At 38.8% G+C, this 23,462-nt stretch overlaps 4 protein-coding genes across 4 annotated transcripts; 1 reads left to right on the top strand and 3 right to left on the bottom strand.

Annotated features, from left to right (window-relative positions):
* Positions 1-7,583: 7,583 nt before the first annotated feature.
* On the bottom strand, positions 7,584-9,822 carry LOC128735389 (probable cytochrome P450 9f2). The gene is made up of 3 exons (XM_053829875.1): positions 9,729-9,822; positions 9,386-9,656; positions 7,584-9,330 (listed from the first exon to the last, which is right to left on the bottom strand). The coding sequence occupies exons 1-3, from the start codon at positions 9,820-9,822 to the stop codon at positions 7,914-7,916; spliced, it is 1,782 nt and encodes a 593-aa protein (XP_053685850.1). The 3' UTR covers positions 7,584-7,913.
* A 4,164-nt stretch (positions 9,823-13,986) lies between these two features.
* Positions 13,987-15,927, bottom strand: LOC128733597 (cytochrome P450 9e2-like). Its single transcript, XM_053827306.1, has 2 exons — positions 15,622-15,927; positions 13,987-15,552 (listed from the first exon to the last, which is right to left on the bottom strand). Exons 1-2 carry the CDS (start codon positions 15,831-15,833, stop codon positions 14,157-14,159), a joined length of 1,608 nt encoding a protein of 535 aa, XP_053683281.1. The 5' UTR covers positions 15,834-15,927; the 3' UTR covers positions 13,987-14,156.
* Positions 15,928-16,140: 213 nt separating this feature from the next.
* LOC128733719 (probable cytochrome P450 9f2) lies at positions 16,141-18,148 on the top strand. Its single transcript, XM_053827487.1, has 2 exons — positions 16,141-16,468; positions 16,524-18,148. Exons 1-2 carry the CDS (start codon positions 16,257-16,259, stop codon positions 17,938-17,940), a joined length of 1,629 nt encoding a protein of 542 aa, XP_053683462.1. The 5' UTR covers positions 16,141-16,256; the 3' UTR covers positions 17,941-18,148.
* A 2,562-nt stretch (positions 18,149-20,710) lies between these two features.
* Positions 20,711-22,910, bottom strand: LOC128733720 (probable cytochrome P450 9f2). The gene is made up of 3 exons (XM_053827488.1): positions 22,799-22,910; positions 22,490-22,720; positions 20,711-22,425 (listed from the first exon to the last, which is right to left on the bottom strand). The coding sequence occupies exons 2-3, from the start codon at positions 22,699-22,701 to the stop codon at positions 21,009-21,011; spliced, it is 1,629 nt and encodes a 542-aa protein (XP_053683463.1). The 5' UTR covers positions 22,702-22,720; positions 22,799-22,910; the 3' UTR covers positions 20,711-21,008.
* Between the last annotated feature and the right edge of the window lie 552 nt (positions 22,911-23,462).

The following is a 23,462-nucleotide window of genomic DNA, read 5'->3' as shown; positions in this document are numbered from 1 at the left end:
ATATTGGCTTGTTTCATTATGCCTGATTTTTGTTTTCAGGTATAATAAATTCAAATTTGTCACGAGGTTTTCGAGTCACTTTAAATCTCGCATGTGCATAATATTTTTAGATATAAATTATCAAATTATGGTTGTATATGAGCACCAATGGCATTATATTAAATTTATTTAAAGGTATTTTTTAAAGGTATCTTAATTTTCGTAATTACTGGCATTACCAGAAAATTTTTGAATAGTCAGGTTAGTCTCATATAACTCCCCCCATCTACTAACAACAATTCCTTTCCCGAAATACTTGTGAAGATGCAGAGGATTCCCTGGTCTTTAGTAGCAACAAGTATTGGACTAACATTCCTTCCCATCCCACCAGGACCCGCATTCGGACGTGGCCGGCGTCGGTATTGATCAGCATGCAGGGACCTGATAAGGTTGCACAATGAGGAATAGCATGCTGTCCCAAGTATGCTCTTTCCAGCCATCATTTTGCAATTTTCATCGGTCCTGGTCAATAACGGAGTAGCAGCACACGGGCGGTATCCTATGCTTATGCTTATGCTTATAACACATCAATATAAGTCCGGATTTGTAAAAGCATCATTACTAAATGTGCCCAAGCGAACACAAAATGACCTTCAAAAACAATCGCGCGCGGTTAGCTGTTAAATACCGATAGACATTTGTTGCTATACACGAACACGATAGCTGTCCTGAGACAAACGTGTATTTGGTAATTCATCAAAAACTTTGACTGCACGAGATACCTTTAGGCATCCTTCGATCATAAAACTTGCTTAAAAACTCTGACTTCTTTATTAGGGATGTAGGGAGCTGTGATATTTGATAATCATATAATAGAAATAACGCGCGATTTTCCTAGGTAACCAATTTCACGATTAAAATGCACGTTTATAAGATTTCAGTAAAAAATTCCGGTTAGTAAGCGCACCATTGCTAAGTGTGCTCAAATGAATTCAAAATGGCCGCTATCGGAAAACTACAATGAGCGAGACACGAAAGCAAACGATGCTAATTATCATACGAAACGATTCTCAGTATCGGTTGTATGAGACTAACCGAGATATTCGGAAATTTTCTCGTAAAGTCAGTAATTAAGAAAATCGATAAAAAATACACCTTATTTATAAATAAAATATAATGGTAATGGTACTACATAATGAACCATAGTTTGAAAATTTATATCGAGAAATATTATGCACATGCGAGGTTTACGGTGCATAGTGGGACGGCTTCAAAAATAGGCGGACATCAGCTTTTGCGGTGAAACTATTAAGTTTTTCACATTAGTGACTTCGCAAAAGTTTCTTGGTCTTTAATGTATTTTTTGTTAGAAAATAAAAAATTACATTACATTAACTTTTTTGGTTTAGGTCCGAAATAAGCCGTGCCTAAGGAAAAATGGTACAGGACATTATTTAAAGAGTATTTGGTGAAGGAAGAAAGTTTCTGTCCCTTAAGAGAAAAAAGATATTGAGCTACACAATAACAAACCCCCTTAATATCTGTTTTCCAAATTTTAGTTGCTTATTTCCGTTTCTACATAACTTTGATGTTCAATAAAGTTTAAGATATAGTAAAAATACATCTTTTTGCTCAAGAAAGCGTAGCTCTAACCTTATCGGATTTTGAGCTGTTACAGCTTTTATATAATTTTATAATCAATTTTAAGGTGATTTATTTCAAAAGGGCGCAAGTATGCGCAGCTATGTATGTATGTAATTTTTCAGGCGTAAAACGTCATATTTTTAGTCGCAGTTTGCTCAAATGTTCCACCGTGACATATACATGAAATGAAAGACACTACATCACACCACTTAAAGTCGCTGAGGTTGGCTGCGCATACTTGCGCCCTTTTGAAATAAATCACCTTAAAATTGACTATAAAATTATATAAAAACTATAACAGCTTAAAATCCCATAAAGTTAGAGCTATGCTCTCTTCAGCAAAAAGATGTATTTTTACTATATCTTAAACTTTACTGAACATCAAAGCTACGTAGAAACGGAAATAAGCAAGTAAAATTAGGAAAACAGATATTAAGGGGGTTTGTTATTGTGTAGCTCAATATCTTTTTTCCCTTAAGGGAGATAAACTTTCTTCCTTCACCAAATACTCTTTAAATAATGTCCTCTTCCACTTTTCCTTAGGCACTGTTTATTTCGGACCTAAAACAAAAAAGTTAATTTCTTTATTTATTGACCCACCCCCTTAATGTAATTTTTTATTATCTAACAAAAAATACATTACAAACCAAGAAGCTTTTGCGAAGACACTAATGTGGAAAACTTTATAGTTTCGCCGCAAAAGCTGATGTCCACCTATTTTTGAAACCGTCCCACTGTGCGGTGGCTCGAAAACCTCGTGACATACTTAAATTTATTATTCAGGTAAACTAAAAAATCAGGCACAATGAAGCGTGCCAATATAGTCCCTAAGTTGATAAGCATTTCCCCCTATCAATACTAATATGCAGAGATTCAACATACGATACCGCCGCCCGCCACGGTATAATCTAGCGCGACTGAAGCAACCAGAGGTCGCCGAAAACTACGCGTTATCTCTCGAAACCGCGCTGCCGGAAGAGGGAGAGCTGGATGAAGCCCCTCTTGAAGACTGTTGGAATGCCGTGAAAACAGCCATTAACAGCGTAGCGGAGAACGTCCTAGGCAGTGTGGCACCGAATCGACGTAACGAATGGTTTGACGAGGAATGCCAGCAGATATTGGATGAGAAGAACGCAGCGCGGGTACAAATGCTGCGTAGAGCCACCCGTCAGAATGTGGAGCGATACAAACAGAAGCGGAGGCAGCAAACCCGACTCTTCAAGGAAAAGAAGCGCCACCAAGAGGAGAAGGAGTGCGAAGAACTCGAACAGCTGTACCGCTTTCACGACACACGGAAGTTCTATCAGAAACTCAACGGATCTCGCAAAGGCTTCGTGCCGCGGGCCGAAATGTGCAGAGATAAAGATGGAGGTATCTTGACTGATGACCGTGCGGTGATTGAAAGGTGGAAGCAGCACTACTATGAACACCTGAATGGCGTGCAGGCGGAAGACCATGATAGCGGAGGAAGTGACCACATTGGCGCAGCAAGCGACGAAGATGTGCCACCCCCATCGATAAGGGAAGTTAAAGAAGCCATCCAGCGGCTGAAGAACAACAAAGCAGCGGGAAAGGATGGCATTGGAGCGGAACTTATTAAAATGGGCCCGGATAAGTTGGCCGGCTGTCTGCATCAATTGATTGTCAAGATTTGGGATACGGAACGACTACCGGAGGAGTGGAAAGACGGGGTTATCTGCCCTATCTACAAGAAAGGTGATAAGCTGGATTGTGAGAACTACCGAGCCATCACTATCCTGAATGCCGCCTACAAAGTGCTGTCCCAAGTCCTCTTTCATCGACTATCGCCAATAGCCAATAGATTTGTGGGAAGTTACCAGGCCGGCTTCATGGAGGGTCGGTCTACAACAGACCAAATCTTCACCCTGCGGCAGATCCTCCAGAAGTGCCGCGAATTCCGAGTCCCCACGCACCACCTGTTCATCGATTTCAAAGCCGCATATGATAGCGTAAACCGACAAGAGCTATGGAAAATTTTGGACGAAAACGGCTTTCCGGGTAAGCTTACTAGACTTATCATGGCTACGATGGATGGGATCCAGTGCTGTGTGAGAATCTCGGGTGGATTGTCGGACCCATTCGAATCTCGCAGGGGACTTCGACAAGGAGATGGTCTTTCCTGCCTGCTATTCAACAATGCGCTTGAAGGTGTTATAAGGCGAGCGGCGATCGAAATGCGGGGCACGATTTTCAATAAATCCAGTCAATTTATCTGCTTTGCTGACGACGTGGATGCTGTCGGCAGAACATTTGAGGCGGTGGAAGATCAGTACACCAGACTGAAACGCGAAGCAGAGAAGATTGGATTGCAGATAAATACGTCTAAAACGAAGTATATGCTGGCGGGCGGGACCGAGTGCGACAGGGCTCGCTTGGGCAGCACCGTGGTAATCGACGGGGATGAGTTCGAGGTAGTCGACGAGTTCGTATACCTTGGCTCGCTGGCAACAGAGGACAACAATACCAGCCGTGAGATTAAAAGACGTATTATCAGCGGAAGTCGGGCCTACTACGGACTCCACAAACACTTGCGGTCGAACAATCTGAGCCCCCGTACAAAGTGCACACTGTACAAAACGCTAATTAGACCGGTTGTCCTCTACGGGCACGAAACGTGGACATTGCTAGAAGAGGACCTACGAGCACTCGGAGTTTTCGAACGGCGGGTGCTAAGAACCATCTTTGGCGGAGTGCAAGAGAACGGTGTATGGAGGCGAAGAATGAACCACGAGCTCGCGCGTCTCTACGGCGAACCAAGTATTCAGAAAGTGGTTAAAGCTGGACGGATACGTTGGGTAGGACATGTTGCTAGAATGCCGGACAACTATCCTGCAAAAATGGTTTTCGCATCAATTTCGTAGGAACAAGACGAAGAGGGGCACAGCGAGCGAGGTGGCAAGACCAGGTGGAGCGAGATCTGGCGAGCACTGGGTGCCCGCGGAACTGGAGATCAGTTGCCATGGACCGAAACAGATGGAGAAATTATACTGCGCAGGCCTTGTCATAAGACGTTAGGCCAATTAAGTAAGTAAGTATCACTATTAAATGGTTTCGTGGTCTGACTTTTCGTTTGAAAGTTATTAGCAAAAATGTGAAAACTACGTGACACGGTTTTCTCCGGAACCACGCAACCAATTTTAACGATATTAGTACCAAACGAAGGCTCTTACTATTACTAAACATTTTGCTAAGTTTTATTGAAAACGGACAAACAGTTTAAAAGTTAGCCTTGAAGAACCTGTTTTGACTAGGTACAAATGAACGCCTGTTTCTCAGAGATGGCCAAACCGATTTACGCGCTATTAGTTTCATTTGGCAGGTAATATAGCCGGATAGATGACTATTGAATGGTTTTCTGATTGGACGTTTAATTTGAAAGTTATGAGCAATTGAATACACCACACCAAAATTAACAATAATTTATAATGATTTTAACCAAGATAATTTACCTAATTTCAATTATTTTAATATCAAACGAGAGTGAAAATGTAGTGTGAAAACTACGAATATATGCAAAATTACATAAGAATTGGTTTTACCGGTCAAAAGATATTAACCTTCGAACACTCGCGCCAACTTTTATAACACGGTTACTTGCGCGCACAATAGCCCAAAACCAAAGAAAACGTGCGCACTAGGGTTTTGACTAGGAAAACTTGGTTTTAAGTTTATCGAACCTTTGGAAGAGTTTCTTAAAATTGAAAGCTCTATCGTCCGGTAGAATTTGAATTTTGATTAATCCCCCTAAAAGTGAAATAAAAAAATTATTTTCCTTCAGTTTCAATACAACACATTAATGTGTTCTACAAACTTTTAGAGCATACTATTATAAGAAATTTTGCTGAAAACAGTAACCTTCTATCTCTTCAGTGAAGGTAAAAAAATCTTATTTATTGTAGGGGAGAGACGTCTACAGTGAGACACTTTTTTTCCAAAAATTTTAAAATTTTTTTGGTGATAGTTACCAACGAGGTCTTCAATCCATTTGAAAGGTAAATCCTTCTAGTTGTCTGAAAAAAAGTTTCAGCCCTTTTGATTAAAAGATAAAATAGTTACAAACGCAAATGTGAAGGTGTCTTTTTGGCTCACTGTTCCCCAGTAGATGGGAAGAGTGAGACAACGAGTATTGAATACTGAGACACATATTAGAATTAAACCTAAACCATATATTTTGTTTACAAAGAATAGTTTAGAGGTCGTACTGTTTATTTTGTGCATAAAGGATACATTATTGTTGTGCATTATTGAAAATTCCGATTTTTCTCACATCTACATTTATATTCATATAAAGGTCCAATCCTGGTTATCTGACCTTCAACTTACACTTCAGAACTCATTTACAATCAATTTATATGGATTGAGTTACAATTCAACACAATTTTTTTTTTTGAAATTACCCACATCTGTTTGTCTCACTGTTCCCAATAGGATTGTTTTATAAGAAATAGTGAAATAGTGGTGTTAGCAAACAATTCGATGGTCTAATATTTTTTATTTTTATCTCTCATTCCTATGAGATGCCATGTAGTAAATTTAATTTGGATTAGTTATGCGATTTGCCGTTAAAATCACCTGAAAATGATCGCAATAAAATTTACTTTGACCCCCCCAAAAACGACTTTTGTTGAAAAATATACTAAAAAATTAACAAATTTTTCTCAAACTGTATTATGTGATATAGATTCATAAACTTTGCTTTGCAGGAAAATATCATGGATCTTATATGTTTTATGGCGAAGCTATTCCCGATGTCTCACTGTTCCTGTTGTCTCACTGTTGACTACTCTCCCCTATATGAATTTGTAAAATCAGTTTTTCTATTCTAACTCTTCTTGTAATTGTTGTATGACTTTTTCATGTATTACAAAGTTGTACAAATAATAAAAATACACAACTTTGCTGAATTTAGTATACCTCTATGGTTGCTTGTTTAGGAACTGTAGAACTTTAATTGTAAAAAATAACCTGATTTTGACCCCGAATTACTCGGTTACCAACAGACGGATACATCTTAAACATTTTACATTTGCTGGTAGTTTTGCTGCATACAGACACCATTTTTCCATATGAAGAAACGAGAGAAAATTCCAGTTGGGGTCAATTGCGGTACACCTCACATGCTACTTGCTTCGTTTCTATGATGTCGGTTTATGCTAATCTTGTTTTCTAACAATTTAAAGTATTAATGCATTGAATAATTCTGACATTTTGCTCATAACAAGTTTACTGAAGAATATACGTTAGTTAAACTACGATTTGTAACTTTATAACAATATGGCATTCAAAAACCTACACATGTTGTACAAAATACAACAGCGTGAGTAACCGAAGGTTAATAAAAATTGATGAAATTTATTCAAGAAAACTTTATTGTTGTGAATCAAATAGAATGGCATTACAAGAAATTATGCATAGTTTAAAAACTTATAAACTAGACCTTTACTACGCAATGTATATGTTAAAGAATAATGTTTCATCTTACAACTTACTTTTACTTGCACTTACCCTCATTAGTAACAACTTACTCAGCAATTTCATGAGAAAAGGAACTATCAAAATTTATAAGTGCTTCTATTTGGTTCAAATTTTGTAAACTTATTCAATTTCCAAAATTTCATGTAAACCAAACGTGTCGATTTCTATCTCAAATAGCAAGTAAGACCGTATAACAAAGGTTCCTTTCACCACTAGGTGGATTAAATCAGGTTTTATACAACAAAATGATATTAATGAACGTTAAATATATTAACTCACACCCAGCCGATAGTTGCTGTATTATATTGATTGTAATCAATTATATTATTTTTTTGCCTTTATACTGTACATGTAAATACATACTGCCAAAAAGAATTATTATATTTTACATTTTCAACTCGATTAATACATCAATGGTGCTTTAAACTATTTATTTTTTTACTCAGTTCAAGTAGTTTGACGACTTTTATGAAACCCCTATCCCAAGTCTTTAAAAACTGAAAAAATATGGTACAGCAGAATTTAACAAAAAATTGATCAAAATGATAAAAATTGTAAAAGTTGTTGATCAAAAACTTTCAAATTATTTAAAGTCACGTTTGCAACAATAAAGATCTGATGTGATCGGTTTAAATATTTTCGCAATGATTACAGGATTTTTCTTTGGTTCGATTTACGATCACTTTGTAGATCCACTGAATGGGGAAAGGTGAATTTAGTAGGTGAAGGTTAACATCTGACATTTTCTTAAGAATTTCCTTTTTGAAATCATGATTCATCTAAATCGAACATGTTTACGGTTCTCTTCTTGGTTTCACCTCCAACCAAACTCCACTCTCCGGTATCATAGCGAACATTACTTTCTTCAGTTTCAGCGGAATCTCCGATTTCTCCGTTGGTTCCAAGGAAAAATCTCTCAGCAAATAGTAAACAATCAGTTTTACCTCCATCAGAGCCAGCCGGGATCCAATGCAGTTACGTGGTCCAATCCCGAATGGAATATAAGCTGCAGGATTAATTTTCGATCGGTTCTCTTCGCTAAATCGTTCCGGATCGAACTGATCCGGCCTTTCCCAGTACTTCGAGTCCCTGTGAATGGCGAAACTAGGGATCAAAAGCGTACGTCCTTTCTCGATGGTAAACCGCGTCCCAGCTCCGTCGTCGTAAAGATAATTTTTGCTACAAGAACGTTCCGAAAAGACGGCTGGTGGCCACAGTCGAAGAGCTTCCGATACGACCATATCCATGTATGGCATCCGCAGCAGTACTTCATAACTGAGAGGTACTCCATTCAGTGAATGCTCAGTTTCTTGAATCTCCCGATGCAGTCGATCTTGAACATCCCGATTGGCCAACAGCTCATATGTAAGGAAGGTCATACACGTTGAAACGGTTTCGAATCCGGCAAGGAAAAACAATAAACATTGTGCGATCAATTCATTCTCCGTCCAAACTCGTGAATTGGTAGACTTTCCTACGGCAGACTCTTCAACCGTAGCGAATCCGGCGTCTTTGGTTTCTTTTTCATTTTTCTGGTGTTCCAGTACACCTTTCTGTACTTGCATGAGTATGTCTATCATATCGTTCCGGACAATGCCGTGGACATTGCGTTGTTTCATGTTATCCAGAATCATTTCTTTGAAATACTTCTTTAGTTTAGAGCTTAAAAAGTCGATTTTCAATTTCTTCATCAACCGAGGCGCGAAAGCCATCAACATAAATTTCATAATGATAGTGAACGATTGAAAATTTACCATTTCTTTGCCGGCCGCGTAGAACTCGTTGTCTCGTTCCTTCAGCGAATTTACCTGTATTCCGAACGCAACCGTAGCGATAACATCGTTGCTGAATCGCGAAAAAGTATCCTTCATTTCGCACTCTAACCGTTTTCCAGTCTTGGCCTCCGCAGCGAAGAAACCGTTCATAGACCGGGCACATTCGGCGACCAGCTGGAACATGTGCCGCATTTTACTACCGGTAAAAGCCGGACTAAGGGTTGCACGCATATCGCGCCACTTTTGACCGCGAAGGGCAAAAAGCGTGTTCAGAAATAGACTTTCCTCTCCGACTTCACCGGTAGCCGTTTCATCAGCCGGAACCAGCGGCGTATGGTCGGTGAAGAAATCAAAATCTTTTACGCCGATTTTTTTAATCACATCCGGGTCACGCACCAGGTAGGATGGACTGGTGAAGTCGTAAAACCCGATTAGCCTAAAAAATTTGTGATTATTACACGATTGCTCCAAGAAAGTGGTCCAAAACTTACTTGGAATCCGGGTGTGTGTTGTAAATCAGCCGAAAATGTGTCGCTATGTCCCGTTTGCGGAAGAGGGCCGGCCCGCTGCTGCCGAGCAGGAATGTTGGCTTCAGGCATGGTATTGGTTTCGCGAGGAAGTAGTGATATTTTTGTGAAACATAGTGATAGATAAGCAGAACTATGGTGCCGATTGCAAGCACCACGAATAAATCCATCGCGGTTACAAGGGTTAGCAAGTACTGGATTAACGGACGCAAGAGTAATTGACCTTGACGAACGCCTACCAAATAAACTAAACTCAATCAACGACGTTTATTTTTAGGTCTGTTCGCTTGGAGCAGAGCTTTGTTACTGACACACATTATGAAGCGATACAACTGGAATTCGCCGCTTGTGTTGTGATACGAAATAATGATAGGCTCATGCGAATGTGTGAAAGCATTCATTTTACAAACATAAACTCAGAATGAAAATATTGACCTTTTTGGGATTTTTAAAATATTGTTTACATTCTTAATTTCATTGCCCAAACACAAGCTTACAGGAAATTTTGAAAAATTCTTCGCCCCATTTGTGCGATAAATTTGATAAATGCTCAATCACTTTAAGATCACGACAACGGCATACAATCACTAGCGTGCCTAGGTTAGGGCACACTGGGGCACGTGTCCCATCTTTTGTTTTAATCTTAAAATCATATACATGCGGCAGATGCCCTGCGATTTAGTACATTACAGTTTTCTGTTCATAGCATTCATAGTATTCTTTTAAACTAAAATATATATATATCTAGAGACCAGCTTTTTTCAAACCGTAGAGTTTGGGTCTGAAATTTTGTTAGAAGGAAAAGTGCCTTTTGGCAAAAAATTAAAACAAAAAGATGCAAATACAAAAAAAATCAGTTTCAGTATAAGTCAATGTAATAATGACACAAAATGACGTAAAACCTACACAAAAATAAAGCAAACTATAAGCGTAGCATCAAAATAAAACCAAACTGACAACTAGCCAACAGGATATATAAGTTAATTAGAAATTTTTTAGAGTACAATTTTTTTTGCAAAGTGTTACATTAATAACACAAAAATAATGTAAACTTCTTTCAGACCTATTTTAGATCTCTTTTAGCCGTCTTTTTGGATTCCTTCCACACTGCCTTCTGGCTAGGTTTAGAGTTGTGTTAGACTTGTTTCAGATTTCTTTCAGAGTCCCTTCTAGACTCCTTCGGATATCTTTTACGCCTCTTTCAGACTTCTTTCCAACTTAGTTTAGATGTCTTTTGAACTTTTTCTTAACCTCTTTTAGATTATTTTTAAGCATTTTTTAGACTTCTTTATAATTGCTTTTGAACAATTTTTAGACCCCTTTTCGATTTCTTTTAGGCCTTTTTCAGACTTTTTAGGGATTTTTTTAGCTTTCTCTAAGCCTTTATGTAAAACTCTTTTAGACTTCTTCTAGAATTCTTCTAAAATTTATTTAGAGAGTATTTATATTTATTCTCTACATTAGAGTTGATTATAAGCCAATGTAAAAATGACGTAACAAGGCGGAAAAAGTTTTATAAATATAAAATATTAACACGAAAATAATGCAATCTTCTTTAATAACTCTTCTAGACTTCTTTCAGGCTGTTTTAGTTTCTTTTAAACTTTTGGCCTTTCTTTAGATTATTTTTAGGCTTTTTTTATACTTCTTATAGACTACTTTTGGCAGTGATGTTAAAAACTTAAAATCTCAAAACTCATCAAAAATCAAAATCAGCTGTGAATCATGTCAACTTGATCCTATGCAGAAAAAACTCACGCGTGAGTTTTTCTGTTTTCATAGCAAGAAGCACAAAACTCACACATATTTCTTCCCGCTTGATCACATTCTGCTTTGCTTCAACTGCTACCCTAAATTCGTTGTTGAACAGCATAGGCATTCTCTCGTGCGATACGTAACTGTGAGTGAGCGTGAGAGAATGAATCTCTAAATAAATCGTAAAGTTAAACTAAAACACACATTTAAACTAGGCTTTTTATTTTCTAGTTAAGAAAATGTCGATTCCCGCGAAGGAAAACTTTGAACTCCGCCAATATGTTTGTCATCTTAATTCATGAATGTGTGCTAGCTTTTATCGCTGCTGATGTTTTCTCTGGCGGTTAATTCTCTTTCGCTCTCAGGTTCATTGTATGACGTTGTATGCTAGCTGTGAAAGAATTAAACAAAATGCTCACAGTTGAAATTGGTTCACATCGCATAGCAACAGAGACATCGCGTATAATAACGAGAGAAATTCATATGTGAGTACGGCGCTTCTGATCACAGTTGAAATTTCATGGTGCTTGAAATCTCATTCAGTTTTTTCCTGCTATGAATTTTTCAACACCGCTTTTTGGACTGTATTTCGATTTTTGAAAGAGACCTACTTTTCAGACGTCTTTTGGACTTTTGTTTAGATTTCTTTTAGACTTTATTTTATACTCTTTTGGAAATCTTATGGACTTCCGTTAAACTTCATGTAAAACTTTTTTCGATTCCTTCCAGATTGCTCTTAAACTAGTTTAAAAGTTGTTTTAGATTTCTTTTAGGTTTCGTTTAGACTTCTTTTAGAGTTTTTTTAGATTTCATTGAGAACTGTTTTAGATCGACAGACTTCTTTAAGACTATTCTTAGGGTTCTTTCATACTTCTTTTAGACTTTTTTTAGATTTGTTTTACAATTCTTGTAGAACTCTTTTAGATTCCTTCCAGACTTCTTTAAGACTATTTTTAGAGTTCTTTTAGATTTCCTTTGGATTTCATATAGATCTCTTCTTGCCTTCTTTTAGATTTCATCCAGACTTCTCCATGGCTAATTTTGGAGTTCTTTTAACCTTAAGATTAAGCCATAACACTTCATTTAGATATCTTTTACACTTCATTCACAGTTCTGCCAGACTTTTTCTAAACATTTTCAAACTTCTTCTGGACTTCTGTTAAGGTTCTTTTAGAATTCTTCCAAATTATGGATTTCTTTTAATCTTTGTTTAGACTTTAGACTTCTTTTAATCTTCTTGTAGATAATGCAAACGTCTAAAAGAATTCTTTTAGTCCTCTTCTAGATTTCTTTTTGATTTTTTTAGAACACTTTAAGACATTTTTTTTATTCTACATTTGAGAGCTTTTCAGCCTGCGGCTGGTTCGCCTCTTTTTAAGACATTTTTTTAGAATTTCCTTTGGACCTTTTTCAATACTTATTTTGGACTTATTAAATATTATTTTTAGGCTTCTTTCAAAGTGCTTTTAGATTTTTTCTACTAATTTAGGCCCCTTTTTGACTTCTTTTAGGCCTCTCTCAGACTTACTTTAGACTTGTTTTGGATTGCTCTACTTTGTGTAAAACTCTTTTAGACTACTTTTACACTTCTTTTAGATTTTGTTTGTAATGTTTATAAACTTCTCCTAAACTTCATCTAGAACCTATTTTGATTCCTGCCAGACTTCTTCAAAACTAGTTTTAGATTTCTTGTAGACTTCTTTTAGACTTGCTATAGACTTTTGTTAGACTTTTTTCGAACTTCTTTTAGGCTTCATGGCAAACTCTTTTAGCTTTTTGTTAAATTCCTACCAAACTTCTTAAACACTATTCTTAGAGTTCTTATTTAGTTAATTTTGATTCTTTTTAGACTTGTTTCACAATCGTTATAGATTTCTTTTAGATTTCATTTTCGAAGACTATTTTACGTGACAATCAGAAGAAATTGTGTCAAGATACGACAAATTTCTTTTTTACTATTGACATGTTGACTTTAATCGTCTTCAAGAAGATATTGGAAAATACTGCATAGTAGAGAATGGTCAAACATGAAATAATTAAATTGAAATTACTCGAGTTAGAGAAAAAACCAGTTTTTTATTTTCACATATGCTTGAGATAAAACTCCAAGCTTTCAGAAACGGCCAAGTTTGATTTTTTTCGTTTGCCCCTTTTTGAGATATTCTATTCCAAAAAAGACTAAAAAAACACAAAAAAAACGTTAGAACTCGTTATACGTATGAGTTTTCAACATACAATGTTCTACAAAAATATGTCTTTTGATAAGATAAGATTTGAATAAATCAGCGAAAAAGTGATTTTTGAGAGGTCTTGTTGTAAAACACCCTGTAAGTTGGAAACGCCTAAAAATACGCCTACTGTGTCTTTGGCAAAGTTATTTATATAATCTTTAGCAACAACTTTGTCGAAGAAATTATCCTTCTATCTCTTTTTTATAAAAAGTTATTATGGATTACGTGTTTACAAGCCAAACTGGAACTTAGTCGTTGATTTCGCATTAATTGTCTTTTAGAGTTGAACAACTTTGCTGAGTATTGTAGGGAGCTATTATAAAATGCTTAGCCGCAAAAGTAAGTTTCCACTTAACTTTCGTTTCTGGACCACTGTGCATTGACCAACCAAAGTTATGTCGAAGAACAACCTTCATATAACAATGTAAGCACATTTTCTTAGCAATTTGGAACCACTATTATACTGAAAAAAATGTGCAGAATTTTCCATAATGATAGAAAATCTCAAACCTACTTGAAAATTCTTATTTTGTATGGATCAAGACAAAGTTTTAATCAAAATCAAACCAATTCGGTCAGTTTAGTTTATTCGAACACTAGTATATTTCACCATAATTCTAGATTATTCCCATCAGAGTTCAAAACACCGTCTGCAAATTAGTTCAAACTTGCTTCATTGGATCAGAATCGTTTCCGAGGTGATTGTGTCCCGCGCATGCAGTTTGGAAGAACTAAACTAAATTTACGTTTCACAACTGTCTACCTTTGATCTCAACCCAGATTCCCTTTTCAGCCTGGAGGGTGAACGCATTTTTTGCAAGTTGTAGTGGAATTTGCGTTTTCTCCGTCGGCTGTAGGGTAAAGTCTTTCAGAAGGTAATACAACATCAGTTTTACTTCCATCAGTGCCAAACGTGATCCGATGCAGTTACGTGGACCAACACCGAATGGAAGATACGTAGAGGGATTAATCTTAGCGCGGTTGCTTTCGTTAAATCGTTCCGGATCGAACTTCTGCGGGTTCGGATAAAACTTCGGATCATGATGAATGGCGTAATTGGGAATCCAAATAGTTTGATCCTTTTCAATCACAAATTTTGTTCCGAAGCCATCGTCGAATTGATACTCTTTCACGCATTGTCGGTCGGTAGCGACAACCGGGGGCCACACACGAAGTGCTTCCGAAACAACCATATCCATGTACGCCATCTTTTGCAGCACTTCATAGCTCAGCGATTCGTTGCCGAGTGACTGCTCAGTCTCCTTGATTTCTTCGGAAAGACGCTTCTGAACGTCGGGATTGACCGCTAGTTCGTAGGTCAGGAATGACATACACGTGGAAACGGTGTCAAATCCTGCTAGGAAAAATATAAAGCACTGTGCAATCAATTCGTTTTCGGTCCACACGCGGGAATGTGCTGCTCGTCCAATGCTGGATTCCTCAACCGTAGCAAAACCAGCATCCTTTTGATCTTGCTCGTTGTTCGAATGTTTCAACGCACCTTTTCGTACTTCCAGTAGCATCTGTATCATGTCATTGCGTATTATTCCATGGGTTTCTCTCTGCTTCATGTTATCGACGATCATTCCTTTAAAGTAGTTCGTAAGTTGGGGGTCAACAAAATCAATTCCCAGCTTTTGTGCCAAGCGTGGTGCACATCTAAATAGCAATATCTTAACCAGTATCATAACCGATTGAAAGTTGAGCATCTCTTTACCCTTAATGTAAAATTCATTTTCCCGATTCTTCAGTGAATCTTCCTGGATTCCAAAGGCTACCGTAGCGATGACATCATTCCCTATACGCGAGAAAATGTCCTTCATTTCACACTCCAGCCTCTTTCCGGCTTTCATTTCCGCGAGGAAAAATCCGTTCATAGCTCGGGCACAGCTCGACACCAGTTCGAACATGTGTCTCATCTTACTGCCGGTAAAAGCCGGACTCAGGGTAGCTCTCATATCGCGCCATTTTTGACCCCGCAGTGCAATCAGCGAATTGCCGAACAAACTTTCCCCGTCGTCCGCATTGGTCATCACGGCCGGATGGTCGGAAAAATGATCGAAATCCTTAACTATTAGCTTTTTGATTACCTCTGGGTCGCGAAGCAACACGATCGGTTGCATGAAGTCATACAGGCCAATTAATCTGTGACAAATTCGGAATTAGTTTAATTCAGCAGTAAAAGGAATAGCTTTTTGATTTTTTGTTACTCACTTGGCATCCGGAAACGTGTAGTAGAGCATATTCATATGCGATACGTTATCCCGCCTTAGGAAAAACACCGCTCCGGTACTCCCGAAGAAGAAAGTCGGTTTCACGCATGGTATCGGTTTCACCAGAAAATATTCATATTTTTTCGAAACGTAACGATAAATCAATAGAATTATGCTGCAGATGGCCGCTGCCGTCAACAAGTCTATCTCCATTTTCGCACTAGACAACCGAATCAGAGGAATTTGCAACTCATCAGTCGTCTGGCAAGATTTTCTGCTGGACTGATAACGATAACAATGTGGGACTGTTCTCGTTCCTGGATACTGCTCGAATGAGTAGCGACGTGGTGCGGTTAACTGACTGACCATTGATCACTAAAGTAGGAGACGTGTTGGTGTGAGATTGTTCATTAAATTCGTATCACAACACAAGTGGCGACTTCCAGCTGTATCGTTTCATGAAAGTAACGTGTGTCAGTAACGAAGCTCCGCTCCAAGCGAACAGACCTAAAAATAAACGTTGTTGATTGAATTTAGTTTATTTGGAAGGCGTTCGTGAAGGTCAATTACTTGCGTCCATTTGTGGTGCAATCTAGATTATTGTAATCGACAGTGTTGCTCACACTTGTAACTACGATGGATGTGGATTTATTCGTGGTGCTTGCAATCGGCGCCATAGTTCTGCTTATCTATCATTATATTTCACAAAAATATCACTACTTCCTCGCGAAACCAATACCATGCCTGAAGCCAACATTCCTGCTCGGCAGCAGCGGGCCGGCCCTCTTCCGCAAACGGGACATAGCGACACATTTACGGCTGATGTACAACACACACCCGGATTCGAAGTAAGTTTTGGACCACTTTCTTGGAGCAATCGTGTAATAATCATATCATTTTTAGGCTAATCGGGGTTTACGACTTCACCAGTCCATCCTACCTGGTGCGTGACCCGGAAGTGGTTAAAAAAATCGGCGTAAAAGATTTTGATTTTTTCACCGACCATACGCCGCTAGTGCCGGCTGATGAAACGGCTACCGGTGAAGTCGGAGAGGAAAGTCTATTTCTGAACACGCTTTTTGCCCTTCGCGGTCAAAAGTGGCGCGATATGCGTGCCACCCTTAGTCCGGCTTTTACCGGCAGTAAAATGCGGCACATGTTCCAGCTGGTCGCCGAATGTGCCCGGTCTATGAACGGTTTCTTCGCTGCGGAGGCTAAGACTGGAAAACGGTTGGAGTGCGAAATGAAGGATACTTTTTCGCGATTCAGCAACGATGTTATCGCTACGGTTGCGTTCGGAATACAGGTGAACTCGCTGAAGGAACGAGACAACGAGTTCTACACGGCAGGCAAAGAAATGGTAAATTTTCAATCGTTCACTACTTTAATGAAATTTATGTTGATGACTTTCGCTCCTCGGCTGATGAAGAAGTTAAAAATCGACTTCTTAAGTTCTAAACTAAAGAAGTATTTCAAAGAAATGATTCTGGATAACATGAAACAACGCAATGTTCACGGCATTGTCCGGAACGATATGATAGACATCCTCATACAAGTACAGAAAGGTGTATTGGAACATCAGACAAATGAAAAAGAAACCAAAGACGCCGGATTCGCAACGGTTGAAGAGTCTACCGTAGGAAAGTCTACCAATTCACGAGTTTGGACGGAGAATGAATTGATCGCACAATGTTTACTGTTTTTCCTTGCCGGATTCGAAACCGTTTCAACGTGTATGACCTTCCTTACATATGAACTACTGGCCAATCGTGATGTTCAAGATCGACTGCATCGGGAAATCCTAGAAACTGAACAATCTCTGAACGGAGAACCTCTCAGCTATGAAGTACTGCTGAGGATGCCATACATGGATATGGTCGTATCGGAGGCTCTTCGGCTGTGGCCACCAGCCGTGTTGTCGGAACGTTCTTGTAGCAAAAATTATCTTTACGACGACGGAGCTGGGACGCGGTTTACCATCGAGAAAGGACGATCGCTTTTGATCCCCAGTTTCGCCATTCACAGGGACTCGAAGTACTGGGAAAGACCGGATCAGTTCGATCCGGAACGATTTAGCGAAGAGAATCGATCGAAAATTAATCCAGCAGCTTATATTCCGTTCGGAATTGGACCACGTAACTGCATCGGATCCCGGTTGGCACTGATGGAGGTTAAATTGGTTGTTTACTATTTGCTGAGAGATTTTTCCTTGGAGCCAACGGAGAAGTCGGAGATTCCGCTCCGGTTGAAGAAGGGATTGTTTACTATGATACCGGAGAATGGAGTTTGGCTGGAGGTGAAACCAAGAAGCGAATCGTAAATATTTTCGATACAAATGAATCATGATTTCAAAAGGAAACTCATAAGAAAGTGTCTGTCCCTTCACCAAAAACTCTTCTATGCAGTGGATTTGCAAAGTGAGCATAGCTCGAATCAAAGAATAATCCTGTAATTATTGCGAAAAATTTTCAGCTGATCACATCAGATATTTATTGTTGCAAAAAACTTCAAAATAATCAACCGATAAAAGCGTAAATCTATACCTATAAAAAAGGATTTCTGTCTGTCAGTCTGTCCCTATGTTCCTTATAGAATCGAAAACTACTGAACCGATCGGCGTGAAAATTTGCATATAGGGATTTTTTGTGCCAGGGAAGGTTCTTATGATGGTTAGAGATCTCTCCCCCCACTAAGAGGGGGGGCTCCCATACAAATCTATGCCTATAAAAATGGATTTCTGTCTGTCTGCCCGTATGTTCCTTATAGAATCGAAAACTACTGAACCGATCGGCGTGAAAATTTGTATATCGGGGTTTTTGGGGCCAGGGAAGGTTCTCTCGATGACAAAAGACCCCTTCCCCCCACTAAGAAGGGGGGCTCCCATACAAATCTATACCTATAAAAAAGGATTTCTGTCTGTCTGTCTGTTCGTATGTTCCTTATAGAATCGAAAACTACTGAACCGATCGGCGTGAAAGTTTGTATGTAGGGGTTTTTGGGGCTACGGAAGATTCTCTCGAAAGTCCCCTCCCCCCATGTCCTAGAGATTTACAATCTTCTGCAAAAACATGTGTTTTGAGTCTTTCAATAATGGTCTAGAACCATATACTCTTATAAAATGCAACCAACATACGCTAAATATGAAAAACTTAGTTTTAAAGAATTTCCGAAGAAAATGCTCTATAGCTCTGCACTCGATAGAGATATAAATGTCATTTCTTTAGCAAAATTGCTTGCCTTTATATTTTATATAACTTTGTCGAAGAAACCATGTGTCTATCTACTAACACAAAAAAATTGACGTGTATCGAGCCTTTAGCGAACGCGAAACACATAAAACGTATGCTTGCCGTACTCCCGTTTGGGTGCTTGGGGACAAGCGGAACTCATACAAGTTTATAGTACTCGACTTAAGCTTTAAGATGAAGCACTGGTTTCATAAATCCACTTGCCCCAGTTTACCCCATGGTCTCGTGAAGCTATGGAAATTTAAAGCTTGAATATGCGATAAATCAGCAAGTAAAGGTCCAAGAGATTTGCGGTCTTCTGCAAAAACGTGTATTTTGAGAGCTTCGATAATTGCCTAGAACATTGTATTCTTGTAAAATACAACTAAGAAAAACTAAGAATGAAAAACCAATTTTCAAGTTTTAAAGAATATACCCTATAGTCCAGCGCTCGATAAAGATAGAAATTTTATTTCTTCAGCAAAGTTGCTTGTTTTTAAAAGTTTTACAAACTATGAAACTATGTGAAACTGTGAAAATGATTCGAGTAGATATCCGCACCCTGCAGGGAGCTTATTTTAGCGGTGCTCAAGAAAAACCGGCCATCAATGAGAATATAGTCGCTTCAGTGTTCGCTGGTCAGGTGACATTCTGGTGGCTCTGTGGATATCTTTGCGGGAAAAGAAAGTGCTTCTGATCGACAGACCTCAGGAACCTTGACTTTTCGTAGTAAGGTAGGTTGAGGTAGGTAGCCTTACTAGGGTGTTTCCTAATTCAGCCACCCGCCTCGGATCAGACGCTATTGTGAGCGGCTCCTAACCTGGAGTACAAGCACGTTGTCAAAGCTAACAACGCTAAAAAGAAATAACGTAAAATGAATGGACGTAAAAGACATTCTAGTGCTACTCCATTATCGCTACGTATTGGAAAAAGTTTGAAAATTAAGGGGGCATAGTACTTTTTCAATTTAAAAAAATCGAAATTTTTTTTATTGATTATATCGAAAGATTAACATTTTGACCATATGTGTTTCAAGTCATTTCGATGAATTCCAAAAATTGACAAAGTTACAGCTATTTGTACCGCGCATGTCTGGAGCGATTACACAGCGAATAAAAACTTCAACGTCGCTTTTCTCGAAACCAGATTTTGAAAATCGGTACCATAAATATCTCAAGAACGGCTGAAGCAATTCTCATGATTCTTTTTTTGTTTCGAAGCTAACAAAATTATCTAGTGTTTGACCCATCCTTTTTTCGATATTACAATTTTTGTATTTTTTAGAAATGTTTAAAGTCAATTTTTTCGGCTAAAAACCTTACTTTTATGTTTGAATGTCTGCCATTTTGTTATGCGTTCGAATTTTAAAAAAAGGATGGGTCAAACACGAGATAATTTAATATTCTTTCATGTCGTTTTGGAATTTTTCAATTCGGATAAGCCCCCCAGCGCCAATCCATGGTACCGCAAATCATGTTTTTTTCGAATGATCATGTTCAAGGAGCCGTAGAGGAGAGGGGAAGAGGTTCACATATGCAAACAAAACTGCAAATATTAGTATAAAGTGCAATGTTTAGCAAGCAATAAACCCGAATCGATTCGCTTTTCGCGTTATCGAGAAAAAAATATTTGAAATAAGGCAAAAAATATGGTGTAAAAAGCACTATGCCCCCTTAAGTCACACGGTATAATTCTTTTACAGCAAATCCGTTTATGATGAGAATCAATCATATATCTGTTTGTGTATGTAAAGATAGCGAACCTAAAAGTCAAATGCCACAATTTCTTTCAGGACCCAGAACTCCATTGCGTTAGATGTTTTATTCATCATATACTTTGAAGCGACAATAATATTATAATAACATGAACTTTAGACTAGTCTCCAGGTTTACAGTTCCATTTTGGTTAAAAACTAACAAATATTATTGTTACCTAAAATTCTAAGACACTTTAAATTCTTGAACACTTATATTACCGACTACATTGATTACAGAAGCAGTATAATGTGGCAAAATGTTATTAACACTTTGGAAATTGACAGCTTTTTCCATAATACAAATTTTCAAATCACAGTAACAAATATTCAAGAGGCACAACTTACAACAATTTACTCAACAAAGTTACAAGACATCTTCGGCCTGAACAACTCAGTTTTCCGTAACTAATTTATGGTCTCCCCATTAATTTCATTTCTTGCTCTCAACTTCACCCACACACCATTCTCCGCCTGGAGGGTAATTGCATTCTTCTTAATTCGCAACGGAATATCCGTCCTTTCGGTCGGTTCCATCACAAAATCCTTCAACAGGTAGTACAACATCAATTTCACCTCCATTAGCGCTAAACGGGATCCGATGCAATTACGGGGACCAATCCCAAAGGGAATATACGTTCCGGTATCGATTTTCGATAGGTTTTGCTGATCGAAGCGCTCCGGATCAAACTTTTCCGGGTTCGGGTAGTATTTCGGATCATTCTGAATAGCTATCGCTGGCATCCAAATGGAGTGTCCCTTTTCTATTGTGAATACTGTTCCAGCGCCGTCGTCGTACCGATAATCTTTAACACATATTCGATCCGAAACCACGGCCGGAGGCCACCTACGAAGGGATTCCGAAACGACCTTATCCATGTACGTCATTTTTTGCAGCACTTCATAATTCAACGGTTCGTTGTTGAGTGATTGCTCGGTGGCCTTAATCTCTTCGTAAAGACGATTTTGAATGTCAGGATTAACCGCCAGTTCATACGTCGTGAACATCATGCACGTTGAGACGGTTTCAAATCCTGCTAGGAAGAACAGAAAACACTGCGAAACCAATTCGTTCTCCGTCCACTCCCGAGAGTGGGTTGCCTTTCCAACAGTGGACTCTTGAGCTGTCGCAAAACCTGCATCCTTCTGATCGTGCTCATCTTTCGAATGCTTTAAGGCACCTTTCCGAACTTCCATCAGTATGTGAATCATGTCATTACGTACAATTCCGTGACTTTCTCTCTGTTTCATATTGTCAACGATCATTCGTTTAAAATAGTTTGTTAAATCCGAATCAATAAATTCAATTCCCATCTTTCGCGCCAATCCAGGTGTAGCCCTCATCATCAAGAATTTCGTTACTGCCTTAACAGATTGAAAGTCGACCAATCGTTTTCCCTTCGTATAAAACTCATTTTCGCGCTCCTTCAGCGAATCTACCTGAATACCAAATGCAACCGTAGCGATAACATCGTTCCCGATTCTCGAGAAAGTCTCCTTCATTTCGTACTCCAGCGGCTTTCCGGCTTCCGTTTCCGCTCGGAAGAATTCGTTCATGGTTTGGGCACAATGGGCCACCAGTTCGAACATGTGCCGCATTTTACTTCCGGTGAAGGCCGGACTCAGGGTAGCCCTCATATCGCGCCATTTTTGACCTCGCAGCGCAAACAGTGAATTTCCGAACAGGCTATCGTCGTCCTCCGAAGTGTTAAATATAGCCGTGTGATCGGTGAAATAGTCGAAGTCTTTCACACCGATCTGTTTGATCACCGCGGGGTCACGTAACATGTATGTTGGTTTCATGAAGTCGTAAAATCCAACAAATCTAGAATTATTTTCAATAAATTTTGAACAATAGTGAAGTTCACACTGTTTGATTAGACACTTACTTAGAATCGGGAAATGTGCGGTACATCCTGTTAATATGTGTCACCATATCCAGCTTGCGAAACAGCAGAGGGGCATTATTTCCGAAAAAGAACGTCGGTTTGAGACAAGGTATTGGCTTTGACAGAAAATATTGGTATTTCTTCGATATATAGTGAACCACTAGAAGAATTATGGCGCCGATGGCTGCCACTGTGATCAAATCTATTTGCATTTTCGCCTCGAGTTTGTACCTAAAACATAAAACATAATTGAAGTTAATTAAATGATTTCAAGTTGCGCAAGATTAATTGCGTTTGCACCGTTCACACCTATTCCAAGAGATAACACGACATTTATAACTCCAAACAGATTAATGTCACTGTAGGATACCTATCACTCCGTTATCAGCACCGTGAAATAACTTTGCACTTTGCGACTGATCCGCCTGCCGGACACCGTATGAATGAATGTGTATTGTAGCTCGATCGACCCGGTCTGGTCCTCAATCAATATGGCCGGCACTGTGGGTGTGAATTTTTCCTGGTGGTGGAGCAGCTAACAAGAAGCAGACGCAAATTTAACTACGCATTTGCTTGGTGGAACACTAACACCCTTAGGGAGACCGACCGGTCGGTGTTTTATTTCAGTTGTACATATTGTGGTTGGGTTTAATCAAAACAAAAACACACTGCGAATCTTCTCATATGAGCCAAGTTGGTTTTTCGTTTCTTCTCTGAGCGAACTGGTATTGGTTGGAGAGTTTGTACAGAGTTTAATATTTGCCATCTGGAATTTTCAATCGCCATGAACTTGAAATCCAGCACAGTAGTAAACCGGCTGATGAAATTTAAATGAAATTGAAATAATTTTCTCCACGATACACTAGCATGCCCAAACATAGACAAAAGGTGGGCTCGTAAAATCGTGTAATCCGAGGATGGCGGATCTATTATTACTTGTCACGAAAATACCGGCCGATTATGTTGTAAACTC

Source organism: Sabethes cyaneus, chromosome 2 (assembly GCF_943734655.1).
Source record: "Sabethes cyaneus chromosome 2, idSabCyanKW18_F2, whole genome shotgun sequence".
NCBI classification, from domain to species: Eukaryota; Metazoa; Arthropoda; class Insecta; order Diptera; family Culicidae; genus Sabethes; species Sabethes cyaneus.
This window is presented reverse-complemented; position numbering and strand designations above follow the sequence as displayed.